General features: G+C 37.0%; 1 protein-coding gene across 1 annotated transcript in view; it reads left to right on the forward strand.

Annotated features, from left to right (window-relative positions):
* Positions 1 to 1,484: 1,484 nt before the first annotated feature.
* LOC149817810 (UPF0496 protein At1g20180-like) overlaps positions 1,485 to 19,049 on the forward strand; it is a 34,267-nt gene continuing 16,702 nt past the window's right edge. The window contains exons 1-2 of the mRNA XM_089986092.1: positions 1,485 to 1,590; positions 9,797 to 9,922. Of these exons, the coding sequence (XP_089842218.1) occupies positions 1,485 to 1,590; positions 9,797 to 9,922 (232 nt within the window). The remainder of the gene's footprint in view (positions 1,591 to 9,796; positions 9,923 to 19,049) is intronic.

Consider the following 19,049-nt stretch of genomic DNA (forward strand, 5'->3'; position numbering starts at 1 on the left):
TACTATAAGAAGATAAAACCAAAACCCTTCTCAAGCTGGCCCCCAGACATCAGCGTGTAGAAATTCTAGAGGCGACGAGATAGAAGAGCAAGATTTACCAAACAGGAGTTTATGAACTTTGCCAATAAGACAACTCCCACACTCTTTTATTTTGATATTCTTATTAACAGAACTATATTGTTTAGAATTAAAATAAGAAACAATCTTTTTATTTGCATAACTGAGGTGTTTGTGCCATATATCAAAGGATGTTGCTTTACCTGCATATGTTGCCACCTATATTGGACCATCAACTTTAATTGGATACAGTCTCGCACAGGATTTTGGTCTTCGTAGTTAAATCTTGCATGTCTGTAGGTCCTTAACACGAAGTTCAAAAGGAATGAATTCAAAAGTGCAATTATTATCTTCAATAAACTGGCCCACAGATAACAAGTTCTTCGAGATAGTAGGAACATGAAGAACATTGTTGAGATCAAAAGTAAAACCATGGGCGTTTAGAGTAAGATTACGAACATGTGACATAGGAAGCACCTTACCATTGTCAACCATGATCTGCTCACTCCCTTGATATTGCGACTTTTAAGAAAATTGATTATCTTCCATGGTGAAATGATTCGTAGCACTGGTGTTAGGATACCAAAAATTATTCATGTTTTGCTGGAGCGACAGTCGAAAAGGCTTGAGGAATATCTCATCACGTTTTGGCTACATGGCCACATTTTCCATAGAATTGGCAAATAATAACTCCGCGGCCACCCTGTGTTTGGGGTGCAGTGTTGTTGTTAGACATGTTTCTCCCTTGTCCTTTGCCACGATCGCGATAGTAACCACGCCCACGACATTTGCCTCTGAACGTAGAGAAGGCAATTTGCTGTTGTTCTTGAGTTTCAGAAGGTTTGGCGTGAGTAAGAAGCACACATCGTTCTTTATTAATGAACAGAGCATACAGATCTATGAAGGTATATGTGGTAGAGTTGGTAGTAATAGAAGTTGAGGCTTTCATATTCAAGGGAAAGCCATTTAAGGTTATTTATACCAGCTCATTGTCTCTTACAGGATGAGTGGCAAGGGAGTTGGCTAAAAATTTAATACGGTCCAGATAAGACAACATTTCCATGTTTTCTTTTTTAATAAAGGTGAGGTCTTTCTTCAAAAGCATGAGTCTCAAAGGAGATTGAGACCCATATGCTTTTTTCAAGAAAAGTCAGGCTTCCTGAACCGTTTCAGTTCTTATGATTTGCCCAAGGACCACTTCAGAGACCGTAGCTTTAATCCAACTGAGAGCCAACTAATCAGAACGAATCCGAATAGGGTAATTCATATTTTCAATCTTACCTCCATCTTCAGTAGAAAAGGGATCTGGTTGTGGGCAGGATCCATCAATAAACTTAAGGAGATCCTGACTAATCATGACAGATTCAAATTGTGATCTTTATAGCAAGTAATTGACTCGGTTCAATTTTATTGAGACTAAGCTGATGATGGCGTTCCATTGGGTCATAGAGGATGAAAGGGATGATGAGGCTGCCATGGATGACTCATTGGAAAAGAAAGGCTCTGATACTATGAAAGAATTGCAAGAGGATTGTGAACCTCAAATTTCTCAAAACCTTTTCCAGAGAGTTCAAGTAATCTATTTATAGAACAAAATTACCAGAGACATGTACACAATAGCTTACTATAATCTTGAATTATCGTTTTACCAGAAAAAATTAATCACTGATTATCATGTTCTGATAGATCTTATCAAAATCGATAGCAACCGTATGTTGGACTCTTCTGCTGACGAAACTTTATCAGACTGGTAGCAGCCGTATGATGGGCTCTTTAGTGTTATACTGTATCATGGATTCTGGAAGTCACATTTGATTTATCTAGAGGTAAGTCACAGGGATTTGAGAGTCTGCAATCTCTTGAAATTGCATTTGGGTTATCGAAATCCTGATTCTTATCATCTAGTTGAAAATTGGCATGTAATTAGAAGGCTCCTGGTAAGATCCTACAGTTCCTGCAACAGGTTGGTTGCATGTGTCTGGGTTTCGGCTGCACTGATTTGCTCTCTCCTCCTATTTCAAACATAGAAAGCATTCTTCTCCATTCAATCCAAGGAAAACGATGCTTTTTTTTTTTTATGACGAAGGAACCCTCACCGAGAACCAATGGTCCTGCCTTCTTGTGAGGTAAAACTCTGGGTTGAGGACACGACCACTCAGCCTTAAGTACCCTAACAGTGATAAAGCAACAGCAACCGCCATGTGCCGGTGGGATTTGATCAAGAAAAAGATGGTTTCGATTGGGCATGTCAGACATGTTCACGTTGCCACTAATATTTCAAACAAGCCACAAAATAGACAAAAGTTGTTAAGTTGAAAGGAAATATTTCTACAGGTAATCCATGAAAGGACCGGCAATCCAAACACCATCATTTTTTTCCTTAGTGTTTTTCGGCCGTTCATTTTTGGTGCAATACTGTCAGTGCAAATAGGTATCGCCAAAAAATTGATACAATACTAACCTGAATCAGATCATTTTTAATAAATGTCAAAAAAACTTAAAATTAATTTTTTAATAGTTTTAAAAGGTGTCACGTTTTGATTGACAAAAAAATAATTTTTTAATTGTTTTTAGCCGATTCAGAACGATTCACTTGAGAAGATAAGTATTTTGACAACATTGCTGTGGTAGTTGAAAACATAGTGACAAAAAATAAAAACGGCAAAATATCGGCAGTAAAAAACTTGGAAGATTTTTTTAATTTTTTTATAAATCTCACATTTTTTGGCAAAATCTCGGCAATAAAAAATATTTTCATGAGAAAATATAAATAAAATACATTTAAAAATAAAAAATTTGGGGTTTTTCACAATAAATATCTGTTAAAAATGTAAATCTCGTGATATTTGTCACACTTTGAAAATCTCATGATTAATTGTCATTTTAAACTTTCAAGCAATTTCTTGCCATATTATCGCAAGATTTTTATAAATCTCACGATACTTGTCACAGAGGTTGAAAATCCGTAATAAAATAGACAGTGATATGTTGATGGGACCTGTTCTCACATAAAGAACGTTATTATGTCTGGTTGTGAGTAGGGGTGTCCATTCTTGGTCAGGTTTACCCGGACCACACCCTATAGGTTAAAACCCGGGTTTGGACCCAAAGGTTCAATTAATACATGAACCTGTGTATAGTTTGTGAAATTTTATACCAGACCCAGGCTCGACCCGAGTTTCGATTAAGTCCCACAATTTTTCAATGTAAAAATGATAAAAATATTATTTTACCGAGTATGGTTCATGTAGTTCTTATCGGATCTGAGTACAGTTTCTCTTATAGTAGACCCGATTAGATCCGAGTCTAGACCCGATACCATACCCGATAATCTGGTCCAAGTTCGGTTCCACCTAAGTCAGAACCAAACCCGACCCCTTGACATCCCTAGTTGTGAGGCTGGGATGGATCCAGATGATGTGGATACACTAAGACAACCAACCTTTTTTTTCTTAGTAAGGCAAGCTGGGGTTAGGCTGACCTCTACCAGTTATACAATTATACCATTGGTTTTTGAACCTGCAACATCCCAGCACTTCTAGCTGCTCTTACCAGACAAGCGGTTTCATACACCTTACGACAAATAAAGAGATCCACAGACAAAATGAACAAGTCTCAAACACGAAAAAGATGAAAAATACTGCCGGAAGTTATTGAGATGGGATCAGGTCAGACTTCATGCACAATTGAATGCCGTTGATCTCAAGATGAATGACATTCAAACCTTTTCTTTTTCTTTTTTAAAACTCAAGTTGAGGTAGACTCTTAGAATTGAGAAGATTTTTTGCTATACATTTTTTCCATTAGAGAACCTATCAGGGGGTGGTTGGACACCCTCTTTATATAACTTAGCTTGTAATTTAGCTATAGAATTTGAATTACAAAAAATGGTTTACAGATTCTGAGGCGATCAAAACTATTCCACAGGTTCCTAACCTCACTTGGGATGGCCCATTTAGGATGTCTGCCTTCAAGATAACTGATGATGCCGGCTGTTAGATCAGTCCTGCCCGATTCCAGAAGCACTTTGGACCCTGGTTTGATCGCAGAATGTCTGGCCATCCTCGTCATTCCTTGAATAAAACAGGATTAGGTCAACCTGTACCAATGAGATGCCCATCACTTGGATGATCCCCACTCTTTATCCTGACGTTCTTGGTGTTTTTGAACGAACATCTAAATGGTTTAAAATGAACGGCTGACAATTAGCCTTGTCCAGTGTTTGATGGACGTGTTCATTTTTAAGATGAATGACATCCTAGACGCCCTTGAGGGTGTTACCATCTGAGTTGTCTGATCCTTTCTTGCCGTTATTCTGCTCTTCAAAACATGATATTAATTTTGAAAATGGATCAGATTTTCTAATGCATTAAAAACGATGTTTCACAAATTTGGTATCATATATCCACGCCAATGCTATCAGTGTGTTTCACTTTCTTTCTCTCTGTGCATGCGCTAGCACACAAATGCACTTTTTTTGTTCGATAGAGAAAGCTGATGGTTGAGCTTTAAAACAAAACTCTATATAACCTTAAGATTATTCTCGATGATAATAATATAATTGACATAAGCAAGTAAAATGATAATCATATTTTTTTTTACGATAAACAAGCATCGATGGATCAACAATACTACAATAAAACTCGTATCCTAATAAAAAGATACTAAGTTTATCAAACCATACTTGTTACGGGAGAAAAGTTTTCCAAAAATATGTGACTTCAACCTGTTGCAACTAATTGTGCCTTTAAACAATATAAAGTTTTAGCATAATTAAGTTTTGCTTTGTAGACCCATTTTGACCCCACAATATTTAACATAGGATATTTTGAAACAAGTTCTCAAGTATTATTAGCTTTTAAATCTCTCATCTCTTCATCCATAGCTGCTTTCTATCCTGGGTAAGCAAGCATAACCTTTATGCATTTTGGTTCTTTGTGAATACGATCTTTTTGTTCATGAATCATAGCATATTTCAGGTTTGACTTAAAGATATCTTGCATGTCTCATGCCACCATAGATCTATTTTGACCTTTGTCTTCATCTTGATTTCTAGAGTCATGTTCTTCGTTATGTGAATTGCTTGCATTAGTATGTCTCATGCATGTATTATGTTCAATCTGCATATTTTGAACAACACATTGTTGTTTATCCCTCATATTTCGTTGTAGCTGCATCATTGTCATTCTCAGTTTGCACGATTTCAAGAGATGCTTGTTGTCCTCCTTCATTTTTAGCACACTTTCCAGTACAGTAATATTTTTAATAATATTTTGTTGTTCATCCCTTGCACAAACATTTTCTTGTCTAACATCATTTATATAAGAAATATCATTATCAACATAATGTATTCTATAATCACCACTATTATTTTTCGCACAAATATTCTTATGAGAAAAAATATTTTTGCTAACTGCTTCCCAATTAGAGAAGGTGGCTGATTCAACTTCCACATTATTATTCTTAAATAAAAGTGTAGGGATTTATAAAAGGTAACATTTTCTCATAAAGAACATGACGTGAAAAATAGATTTTTCCAATAGGAGGATAGACACAGTTATAGCCTTTATGACTCATATTATAACCAAGAAACACACTGGGCAATTAATGACTTAGGATCAAATTTAGGTTTACTTTGATCTCGTAAAAATGAAAAACAATGACAACAAAAATCCTTAAGTATGAATAATCAAGATTTTTTTTGTAAAGCTTAAAATAAATTAAGAGATTTCATGTCAAAGATATATGTCGATGGTAGGCTATTGATTAAAAATACTCTAGTAGAGAAAACATCTACTCTTAATCTCTTAGGAATATTAGCATGAATCATCATTGTCAAGCCAAGTTCGGTAATGTTTCTATATTTTTTTTTTGGAGATCTCGTTTTGCTTTGGGATATAAGGACATGACACTTGATGTTTTATTCCTGAATTATTCAAAAATTAAAAAAAAAATCACTTGAATATTCTCCACCTTCATCACTTTTGAAAAATGTTTAAAAGCTTTAAAAAAATTAGATCTCCTTTTTGAAGGGTAAAACCACGTTAAATGTATGTGATCATCTATGAAGATAATACAAAACTTAAATTTTTTCTTTGCAAGATAGGAGTGAGTTCCTATAAATCAAAATGAATCTTGTAAAAAGGTTCACCTGAAATCTTGCTAGAAGAAATAAAAGGCAATCTACACACCTTCCCCATCTGACTAGCACAAATCAAATCTTTATTGTGACTAACAACCTTAATTAAATTGTTCTTATGCAAGAAGTCAATAGTTTTTTTTATTGTGAGTGGCCCAATCTAGCATGCCACTTATTTGCAGAATTTTTTCTAAATCGATTTAAAAAAAAAAGCAATTAATCCTTGATCCAAGTTATATAAGTCTCCTCTTCTAGCGCTTGTGGATACTGTCTTGCTTGTCTTCCTCTCCTTTATCACACAACAGAAAGATGAGTATTCAAAAATATATGAAAAAATCATATATTATTTGGCTAACCGATAACAAGTTTTTTTTTATATCTGGTACATATAAAACATTTTTTAAATATATAAGAAAGGGCTTTGTCTCAATTTTGGCTTTGCCAATATGAGAGATATGAAGTCGTTCTGCATTCCCAACCATAATAAAATCTTTTCCAAAATATAGTTTTAAGTTAGATAGTTTACCTTCATCACTAGTCATGTGAAAAGAAACTCCTATGTCAAGAAACCATTTTGAATTTTGCAAGTCAGCAATTGTCATAACGACTAAGGCTTGAGGAATATCTTTAACTTTGAATGAGTGATTGAAACGATTATAACAATTGAGGGCCAAATTATTATGTTTATTGCAGTTCTGACACACTACTACCTTGGTTTTTTCTTTGTTTCAATTTTGACTGACATTGTATTCCCGATTTTGAGTGTGTCCAGAGTTTTGAGCTTGACTAATATTTTGCTCTTTTTTGTTACAATTTTTTCCTTTATAGAACCCATGACCCCTTGAATTGATGCATTCACTCATTTCCTCTCTTTTTGTATTAGCCACGCCCACCCAAGTAGGCCACTTGATCAGTGTTGTTAAGGTTATTTCTTGCCTCAAAACTTTAAAGCAAAGGTATTATATCTTTGTAGGGAGGAATAAGTGGTTTTAACATAATAGTGACAGAAGATTCGTAACCATGGCCTAACCCTTGCAAAAGTGAAAAGGTTTTAACCCCGTCCTCAACAAGTTTTCCAATAACAGTGAGGTCATCACAGACTCCTTTAAATTTTCTCATATATTCAGTTAAGTTATTGGATCCTTTCTTGATCGTGGTTAATTATTGCATGAGATAGAATTCTCTTTCTTGAGAATCTTAGGCAAAAGTCTCAATAAGAGATGCCCAGATCTCTTTAGAAGTCTCTACACCAACAACCTAGCTAAGGACATTCTCAAATAGAATTCCTATTATCCAACCTTTTAAAAACTTATCAGATTTTTTTAGGCTTATACACAACTATGCACAACATCAGTGTCACTAATGTATTGGTGAATATCTGGAATGTGTAGAGAAATGAGGGTAACAAAAATTTCCGCAGAAGCAATATAGGATCTAACAAAGGCACAATTAAATCACAATATAAGGGTTTACATGGTTCAGTCAACACGACCTACATTCACGGGGCACAGAGAGAATAATTCACTATAATAAGAGTAGAGAGTACAATATAGAGAGTACAATGTCCAATAGCTTGCCTAAAGCTAAAGAGAATAACAACAAAGGAATCACAGAAAGAGAGAGATACAAGATTACCTCTCAGGTGAACAACCTAAGTCAAAACCCACACCATAACCAACACCTCTCTCTGAGGATCAATGCATGGTGACAAACCTTCTTTCTTCCTCTTCTTTTGTTCACTCTCTCTCTCTCTCTCTCTCTTACTTCTCTCTCTGCACGTTGCACACAACCACTCTACTCACAACACTCTGCTCTACTCACCCCATCACACATCCTCTGCACCCCTATTTATAGATGGCATAGAGCCTTCTAGACTCATTCTAGAAACTGAAGGGGTTTTGGCCCTTCAACTTCCTCTGCATTAATGGAAAGTAGTGGGTGGCTATTCCACTTCCCCACATCATTAATGAGGGATAGGGCTGGACCTAACAATCTTTCTCTCCAGCCCAAGGGGATACTCTAATTCAACTAATCAACTGGAGTCAATGTCGGTCAGTTGCCAACATGTATTTTGTTTCTCCATCGATAAGGCCTTTGTCAGCATATCTGCACCATTATCATTTATGGAGATCTTTGCAAGATGAAGTAAATTTTTCTTAAACACATCTCGGATCCAATGGTACATGATATTTATATGCTTTGACTTTGAGTGAAAACTCAGATTCTTGGTGAGATGAATGGCACTCTAACTGTCATAGTACACCAAGTACTTGTCTTGCTCTAAACCCAACTCCTTCAAGAATCTTTTCACCCATAGCATCTTTTTGCAAGCTTCTATAAGAGCAATGCACTTTGCCTCAGTAGTAGACAAAGCAATACACCTTTGCAATTCTAACTGTCATGATGTAGCTCCCCCTGCAAAAGTGAGTACAAAACCTGATGTGGACTTCCTTGTATCAATATCTCCAGCCATATTTGCATCTATGTAACCTGTCAAGATAGGTGGTCCACCCCCAAAGCTTAAAAAAACTTTGAAGCTCCTTCTGAGATATCTAAAGATCCACTTTATTGCTGCCCAATGTTTTTTTCCTGGATTTACAAGAAATCTGCTAGTAACACCTACTACATCTGCGATGTTTGGTCTTGTACATACCATTGCGTACATCAAGCTTCTGACTGCTGAAGAATAAGGAACTTTCTTCATTTTCTCCTTCTCCTCATCACTTGATGGTCTTTGCTTTGAGTTCAACTTAAAGTAACCTGCAAAAGGAGAACCAACTGGCTTTGTATTGTTCATACTGAACTTGTCTAATACCTTCTCGATGTACTTCTCTTGTGATAACCATATCTTCTTGGTTTTTCTATCACGAGAGATCTGCATGCCCAATATTTTCTTTGTTGACCCCATGTCCTTCATTGCAAAGGTCTTACTCAGTTCCTTCTTGAGCCTGTCAATTATAGACATATCTTTTCCAAGGATAAGCATATCATCAACATATAACAAGATAATAACAAAATTCTTACTGAACCATTTTATGTAGACATAATGATCTAAAGTCGATCTATTGTATCCATTTTCAGCCATAAATGAATCAAATTTCTTGTACCACTGTCTTGGAGCTTGCTTCAACCCATACAAGTTCTTTTTCAACCTGCAAACAAGATTTTTTTTACCTTTGACTTTGAAGCCTTCTGGTTGCTCTATGTATATCTCCTCCTCCAAATCACCATGGAGGAAAGCAGTCTTTACATCTAGCTGCTCAATCTTCAAGTCCAGGCTAGCAGCAATACCTAGAGCAAAACAAATAGAAGATATTTTAATAACAAGAGAGAAAATCTCTTCAAAGTGAATACCTTGCTTTTGACCAAAGCCTTTCACAACCAATCTGGCTTTGTACTTTGGTTGAGAACATTATTCTTGAGTCTTTAACTTAAAAATCCACTTGTTCTTCAAGGTCTTTCTGCCTTCTGGTAGTTCCATCAAGTCATAAGTGTGGTTCTTATGCAATGCATTCATCTCATCATGCATAGCTATTAGCCACTGCTCTTTCTGCTCACACTCTTGTGCTTCCTGGTAACTCTCTGGTTCACTTGCATCAGTAAGCATCACATACTCATATGGAGAATACCTTCTGGAAGGTTGTGACTCTCTAGAAGATCTTCTTAGCAGGGGTTCTGGAGGAGGTTGTTCTTCAATTACTTCTTCCTACTCAACATGGCCTACAGGTAAATCAACATCAATCTCTCCATCATCTTCCTGCACTGCTCTTCCTTCAACTTGTGCCACTGGAGGAATAATTGGATCCAAGTGGATAGATCCACCTGCAGAAGTCTAAATTGGCACCTCTTTCTTGATATCTTCAAGTGTTTGGTCTTTAAAGAATACCACATCTTTAGATCTAAATACCTTCTGCTTCTCTGGATCTCATAGCCTGTAGCCGAATTCAGCATCACCATATCCCAGAAAAATGCATTTTCTTATCTTATCATTAAGCTTGAACCTCTTCTCCTTGGGGATATGTGTAAATGTTCTATATCCAAATACCCTCAGGTGCTTGTAGGACACATCCTTTCCTGACCATACCCTATCTGCAACATTATTTGCTAAGGCATGAGCAAGAGACAAGTTGATCACATCAACTGTTGTCCTTAAAGCCTCACCCCAGAATTTTTTTGGTAGCTTGGACTACCCAAGCATACACCTGATTCTTTCTGCAATTGTATGGTTCATCCTTTCTGCAACTGCATTGTGCTGAGGGGTACCTGGAACTGTCAACTCATGACAAATTCCATGAATTTTATAATATTCATGGAATGGATTTGTGTACTCGCCACCATTATCTGACCTGATGCATTTCAGTTATTTTCTTGTTTCTCTCTCAACCATAGCATGGAATTGCTTGAATATATCAAGAACCTGATTCTTGGTTTTCAAAGGGTATGACCAAACTTTCCTAGATAAATCATTTATAAAAGTTACAAAATAAAGTGCACCATTGAAAGTTTTCACATCAGTAAAACCATTAACATTTTTTATTCTGAGAGGACCACAAACATCAGTATAAACTCGCTCTAGAATGTAAGATTTTCTATGAAAGGCATTTCTAACAAAAGATACTCTATGTTGCTTACCAGCTAAGCAATAAACACACAGGTTTAGATGTGTGCCTTTTAACTCTGGAAGTTGCTCCTCCTTAGCAAGAATCTGCAAGCAATTCTCACTCATGTGGCCTAATCGACTGTGCCACAAATCAATAGAAGAGTCCCTAGTTGTATTCAAATGTTCCTTGTATACCTTGCCTTGCATCTTATAAAGAGTATAACACCTCTTTTCTCTGGCCTGAACCAATGACCCACTGTTGAGTTTTCACTGTCCTTAGCTGAAAACACTGCTTCTGCCCTCTTCATCAAGCTTTCCTACTGAAAGCAAATTCAACCTTAAGTTTGGAACATGTCTGACATCCTTCAGCACCAACATGTACCCAAGGCTGGTCTGGAGATGAATATCTCTAATCCCTACAATTTCGGATGTTCCTGTGTTTTTCATTCGGACAACACCAAAATTATCAGTCATGTATGTACTGAAATACTCTCTCCGTGATGTGGCATGGTACGAGGCTCCTGTGTCTATGACCCAATCCGTATCCTGGCACACACAGATACATGAATCATTAGTAGTAGACAAAATCACAAGCTCACCTTCAACTGTGGTTGTGGTATCTTCTTTGGTTTCTGCTCTCTTTTTCTTTTTTCTGATTTTTTTTTTTGCTCTTTGCACTGATTCTGAAAGTGTCATTTTTTTTCACTATTGTAGCAAGTGATGTCCTTCCTTGATCTAGACTTGCTCCTATATCCGCGGTCATTTTTTTTTGTCCTTTGACCGACCCCTGCCTTTGGATGAATTCACCATTAATCCTTCACCAGAATCCTTATTTGGTGATGGTCTTCTCTTAATTTCATTTGAAATAAGTGTACCTGTAACCTCTTCCATATCCAATATTTCTTTTTCATAAATTATGGTTGTCACAATATGCTCATAGGACAGGGACAATGAGGTTAGTAACAATAAAGCTTTATCCTCATCTTCAAGTTTAACATCCAAACTAAACAGACCAGCAATAATTTTATTAGACACACTGAGATGGTCAAGAATGTGAGTACCTTCCTTTATACGAAGACTATAAAGTTGTTTCTTAAGGTGTAACTTATTGGACAAGTTATTGGTCATATAGAGGCTCTTTAGCCGCAATCACAATTCTGTCGATGTCCTCTCTTCCATCACGTTACACATGACTTCAGTTGATAGATACAACTCAATCACACCAGCGGCCCTCAAGTCAAGATCATCTCATTCATCATCGGTCATGGTCTCTGGCTTATTCGCCTTCCCGAAAAGGGCCTTGTGCAACCCTTGCTGTGCAAGTAGAGCCTTCACCATTCTTTGCCATAAAGAGAAGTTTTGTTTGTCATCAAACCTCTCCACCTCAAACTTGAAGCTAACTGACTTAGAAGACATGATTTTCTACGAACCAGCTCTGATACCATTTGTAGAGAAATGAGGGTAACAAAATTCGCATGGAAGCAATATAGGATCTAACAAAGGCATAATCAAATCACAACAGAAGGATTTACGTGGTTTGATCAATACGACCTACATCCATGGAGCACGGAGAGAATAATTTACTATAATAAGAGTAGAGAGTACAATGTAGAGAGTACAACATCCAATAGTTTGCCCAAAGCTAAAGAGAATAACAACAAAGGAATCACAGGAAGAGAAGGATACAAGATTACATCTCGGGTACACAACCCGAGTCAAAACCCACATCACAACCAACACCTCTCTCTAAGGATCAATGCGTGGTGACGAACCTTCTTTCTTCCTCTTCCTCTCTCAACTCTCTCTCTCTCTCTTACGTCTTTTCTCTCTGCATGCTGCACACAACTACTCTGCTCTACTCACCCCAACATACAACCTCTGCACCCCTATTTATAGATGGCATAGGAGCCTTCTAGACTCATTCCAGAAACTGAAGGGGTTTTGGCCCTTCAACTTTCTTTGCATTAATGAAAAGTAGTGGGTGACTATTCCACTTCCCCACATCATTAATGAGGGATAGGGATGGACCCAACAACATGAATGTCTCATTAGTGAGAAAGACCCGTAACTTTCTATCAGGGCCAACATTTGCATCTTTCGTAACAAAAAATTTGAGTGATTGAGTTTGATGGATACGAAGGTGAACACATTCATGGTCATAGGATAAGGATAAGATAATGTAGCATTACCTGCACGGGTCTATCCACTAGAGTTTAGTTTTGTAGAATCCATTGATGCCATGATGGATTACCACTGAAACAAGGCAAAGGCAACAGATCTCATGAATCATGAGGCCATAAAGAGAATCAATGCAAGAAAGGGAGAGAGAACAACAAGAAAAGAACTTATGTGTTTCGCTTCAATAATTGAACCTACATGCATGGAATAAAGAGCTCTACATGTTCTTTATTCAAAAGAAAGAAAAATATATAAGATACAATAGAGAGATGTTGAGAGAGGAGTGAAGAAAAGGAGAGGATCATTCTACAAGTAACAAAGGGATAAGAAGGAAAAATAAAAAGAAAGAAACAAAAGGAAAAATATTTTGAAATTTTTTAAAGAAGGCTTAGTTGACTTTTCTTTCTTGCTTCTTTCTTCTTTCCATATGCTGGTCATCCTCTTCACCTGTCCTCTTTTCATTTATTCTTACCATAGATTCAGTATTTCTTTGATTCTTACTTGCCATTGCTTGAGTCCTTTTTGGCTTGTGTTCTTAACATGGCTGATTTTGCATAGTTTGCTTGATTCCTTAACATAATTGATTTCAAATCCTCCTTGCTTTCCAAGTCATCCTTACCCAAGTCGTCCCTTGCTTGATTTCTTACCATTCTAATATCCAAAACCTCCTTATCTTGTATTTTAACACAGAGCTCAGCATTAAAATGGAAACATGTTTTCCTAAGCTGTGTAAACTTTTTCATATCTCTTAAATGTATCTTTTAAGACAATTTTTCTAGCAAGCTTCGGTTCATGCAAAATGATGGTGAGAAAAACAGGAAGTTGGAAACAATTTGTGCACCTAATGTCTTTCATAATGCTAGTGTCAGTAATGATGGCCTTAGTGTAGAATATTGTAGTGTGAAAAGGTATCTGCCTATTGTATGCTTTCATAGAGGTCTTAGCATAGGTGCTTATGATCTTGATCAAGTAAAGAAATTGGACTATTCAAAGCAGAAAACTTTCCTATATATGTGATGGGATCAACATGGTTTCTTCCTCTTCAATTCCAACTCTTTTGAATTTGGTATCCCAACTGGGTTACTGGTGCATGTCTGTGGATATGCTTAGATTATGTTGTTTCTTGTTGGTGTCATCATGTCTAAGGTATTGATTATCTTTTGGAATTGGTAATAACTTGCGGAATTAATGTGTACAGGATAGGCAGAAGAACGAATTTGTTTTACTAGAAGATGCCAAAAGGTGTTATGTTGTAAGCCGTGCTTAAATCTCACGACATTCACCATATTGGGTACACATTTATGCATCAAGAATATTGGGTTCTATGGTTGTTGGGATTGGATATCATGATATTTGTATAAAAAAGAAGAGGACGTGTAATCGTAAAAACTAGATCCAATTCTGCCTCTGGTGGTTCCATGTGTTACCAGATTGGAGAACTGAATCTTTATGTTTACTTTTCTTGCTCCATGGATCTTTTGATTGAATTCAAGCATATTCTTGCATTTATTGCAAATGGAGCTCCCGTTTGCCTAAAAAGGAAAGAAAAAGTGAAATTGTTCCTAATCAAGTGCTCAATCGTTTCCCATTTTCCTATCAGAAAAAAAAGTGCGCAATTGTTCTTACCATCTCATATGCATGCTACATTCTTCCCATCATCATCACACGGCCTGATCCATGAATTTTAGGCTTGCATTGACTCTTTTATTTCAGTGATCATTTGTATTAAATGCTAGATCCTTTGGTCATTTCATACTCTTCTGTCTGCTTTAATTCTTATTTGGCCATTCATTTCTATTAAATGATGTATCCCTTGTGTCACTTCATGCTTCTATTTCAACTTTCACTGAAACGGTAGGATGAAAGATTGGAACATGCCCTTTTACACGTAAAGAACACCAAAAAATTGGATTTGGTCCTGATTCAGGCACAAATCCGACAGAATGCATCAATTTATATTGAGAGAGAGAGAGAGAGAGATTACATCTTTATTTATTTTACAGTCTCGAAAAGAACCCACCTGCTGGTCTTCAGGTACATTCCACAAAAAGGGTGAGGTGATTCATTCATTTTCTTTCCAAATCTATAATTTTCATTAAGAAGGAAAACCGATGTGCAAATGGGGGTGGGGATACGGCTGCTAGCCTGGGAGTGCTATGAACGAGTACAATATGAAGAGGACGTGACACCAGTGAGATTCAGTTTCTCCCCTTGATAAAAGCTAAGTCTGTCTTGGTCCTACAAGCAAAACCTTTATTATATTCATTTATGTGAACAAGCGTGCACATCTAATTGGTCTGCATGCACTTGTGGCAGGATCTTGTGATGAGGGCATCATGCTTTTTTTCTCTTCCTCTCATTCCTCCATTCTTTGAAAAAGGAGGGAAGCTAGGGCTTGAACTGTCTGTGGGGCCTCTGAGAGTTTTGCTAGATACCCTTTCACTGTTACTCCATCATGCATTCCTTATGGTTTTATTATATGAGTCGCAGTATGATCAGGGTGCAGAATGTGGGCCATGAAGGGCCAGAGCCAGAGGGGTTGCTTTTCTGGCATTCCCTTTGCCTCTGCTTTTTGGGGTCTGTTTGTGAAGATGATGTAGGCTTTTGGGGTGAAATGAGCTTCTCTTGAAGCTGGTGTTTGCAAGCTTTCATGGGCTCCCTTCAGAATTTTCCAAAGATGTAGTACCTTAAAGACTTTGATCCTTACCTGTTATGGTTTGTTTCTCTGTGCTCTCAATCCAGCTTTCTTTTTTCTGTTGTAATAGAAACTTCAGTATGGATGTCAAGTGTTCTGTACCTTGTGATTTTGTTTCTTTATGCTTTCTGTTTTGTGGCATCAAGCTAAGGATTATCACGTGTTTATTACATTTGATTATCACGTGTTTATTACATTTGCAGAGATATGATTATTAACTTGTTACTGTTACTTGAGAGAGAGAGAGAGAGAGAGAGAGAGAGAGAGTTGCTCTTAGCCATTCTAGAGTTCGTGTGTATCTTTTGAGCAGCAAGAACAGGCTAGCAGACTTGTCCAGGACATAACCTAAATCTTCAAAATAAAATTGAAATCCGTTTTAGTTTTCTTTTGGATGATCAAGCTGGGGGATTAAAGCCCCCCTCCTTTCCAGTGGACAAGCCCTACTGGTGATTATACAACCACCCATACCAGTGGGGTTCGAACTTGCAACGTCCCATCACATGGTGACCTTTGCACAAACAGTTCCTAGCAAACAGATGGAAGCCCCCGCTTGAGAAGCCCCTTTGTTACTATACAAGATGTTTGAGTGCTAGTTTGAAGACCCTCCAATATCAAGTGTTTGTTGTGCACTGATTGTTATGTTCTAGAAGCATGTTTAAAGGGCACAGAAGGTATTTTCTCAGCTGTTCTTTGCCTCCTCTAGAAGTAGATGTTCATACACATTAGTTCCCAAGAAGGTTTTAAGAAGGATGAGGGGATCAGATAACACTTCCATGTCTGGTAGAAACATAGATTCTGAAAAAGAAAAAGAAATATTGACATAAGATGACCTGATATCAAGGCTTGTATTTCTAGGATATGGTTAGAGCCATGTAACAAAGATCAGTGATATTTTGAAAATGTCACAAATTTATCACCATGTTTTCTTACAAAGCATTGCAGATTTTGAAAATATGTTCTAAACCTTTTATGTCCTTATTTCTTATATTTTCAGAAAAGTGACACTTTAATTTATCAGGAGACTGAAAAAGAAGAGCCCAATAATAATATTTATGACAATGGAGAAGTGGATTATTCCTTATGAAAAGAAAATTAGTGAATAAGCATTGTTTATGTCTTTATTTGACAGAAAACTACATTAAATCTAGAGACCACTTGTGTGTGTGTGTTTTGTAGTCAACCTGTGCGGGCTAAAGGTAATAGCTGCTGATAAAAGCACCGTATGTGCAACCAAAGATTTTCTTCCTAACAGATGCATAATGTTTAATAAGTAGATGAAAACTTAGTCTAATCAAGTTTGGAAGACACCATTGAGGAAACGATGCATGGCTGCTATCTTAGACAAGCTAGTCGTGGCCAGGTAAGTCTTTCTTCTTATAAATGACTTCATACTTTCACAAGGCACAAGGTGTTCGCTGTGCCTTGATTTGAAATGCTTTATCTTTCTCCACAAAAAATGTAAAGCTCGATTTGCCAACTTTATCTGCCTTGTCAGACAAACCTTTAAGGATCATGAGTTCATGATTTTGTGATCATGAAGCCTAACGTTTTCAAGCATGCCTGTTTGCTTCTCAGTGACTTCTAAGTATGATATCTTGATCCTTAAGCTAAACCATGCATTATTAACCCCATCAAATCCCTTGAGCTGCACCTTGAACTCTGCGTAGAGCTCGATTCTTGACTATGAGACTCTGACATACCAATGTGAATATTTCAAGAGCTGCTCTGCTTAACCTGTATTTAAGTATAGGGACGATAAACGGTGACAGGTTCCTGCCTTTATTCACGTTAACTTAGATTTTGGTGATGTATATTCCTCATCCACATTCATAACTCCTGTCAAGACCGTTCTGTATATTAATTGGCACAGAAATCCATACAAGAATCCAAGTCCATGATATCCAAATGGGAACGATTTAATTTTTTGGTACAAAGAATTGTGGCCTCAAAAATAAAAAAAAAATCATGTTGATACAAATGTTTAGAGCATTGATGTCAGTATCGAATCGGCCTATTCGTATCCTATATGCTCAAAATCCATTCACGATGAGCTGATTCGGCTTTTTTTAATATTTTTTATAACAGTTTTTAAATAGTTTTAATATTTCTATTGACACTCATCATCTGCTGGTTAAAAATTGGCTCATTCAGCTCAGAATTTGAATCAACCGGTTCTCTGAATAACAACATAGGACAGCAATATACAATGCATACGAGAACGGTGAAAACATAGTTTGACCTTTTTAACAGTTTGTTCATCTTATAAATAAGATTGGTCATCCACCAAAAAAAAAGAACCAAAATGGTAGGTGTGCTAAAGAATACCCAAAACAACCAATATAAAGAGTTTTTTTTTCGACAGAGAAAGCTGGGGTTAGGCAGACCCCTACTAGTTATACAACCATACCATTTGGGGTTCGAACTTGCAACGTCCCAACACAAGGTGACGTGCACTAACTGCTCCTACCAGACAATCTGAGCCCCCGTTGGTAACATAAAGAGTTGATTTGACACACATTGAAATAAAATGGAGAAATACGTTAGGCTGATGGTATATGTTCATATTTTGGTTTGAATGTTTGTGTTGTGATACGACTTGCCAAGGGGATGCACTCATCTTTTACCATATTTGCAATGGGTTCAAGAATCCCATGGGCTGGAGATTATAAAGCATTGAGATTAGAGAAATTATATTGGCTGACCAACTTGGGAAGTTGGGAACAAAATGGGTTAAGATTTGGAATGGTAGTTGTTTCAAGGATGGTGGCATGTTTGGATGGAATAAAACTCTAGAAATAAAGAGTTTTTTCTTATGAAAAATCAGTCGAACATTTGGCTGGGCGTACTGGATGAAGATGTTTCTTAGATGAGAGTTCCTACAATGGGCTTTGTGAAGGATTTTAGCTGTATTATGGTGTCATTTGTTTTGATGGTTGGATACTTTTGGGCTGCCTTTTTTTTCAGTTTTTTTCCTTTCTTTTTTCTTCTTTTCCATATTTGATGAATTTATTTTCATTTTATTCTAACCCCAGCTCCCACCCCCTCCCCCCAAAAAAAATCACAGTTCTTCACACTGTGTATGTGATTGTTTGTCATTAGGTGCTAGTTTTAGCATCTTTTCCTATTTGGTTGTTTATGCACCACTCTTTCGCAAGCCAGATTGGTAGTATGTAGGTTCCCTAGCCTTAACATCAGCATTATTTTCTAAAAGTATAGTGGACGGCTAGGATTGGTCCACATTTTCATCTAGATGTGGATTAATCATATCCGTCCAGACGCTTCAGTTGGACTGCTATTACCAATAGGATGAAACCCATCCTAGGACTGGATCCTTTTTGCATTCAAGGGCCTTGTGGTAGCAATGCATCACACAGACATAG

The sequence above is a fragment of the Nuphar pumila genome, chromosome 13, assembly GCF_984573655.1.
Source record: "Nuphar pumila chromosome 13, dmNupPumi1.hap1.1, whole genome shotgun sequence".
NCBI lineage: Eukaryota > Viridiplantae > Streptophyta > Magnoliopsida > Nymphaeales > Nymphaeaceae > Nuphar > Nuphar pumila.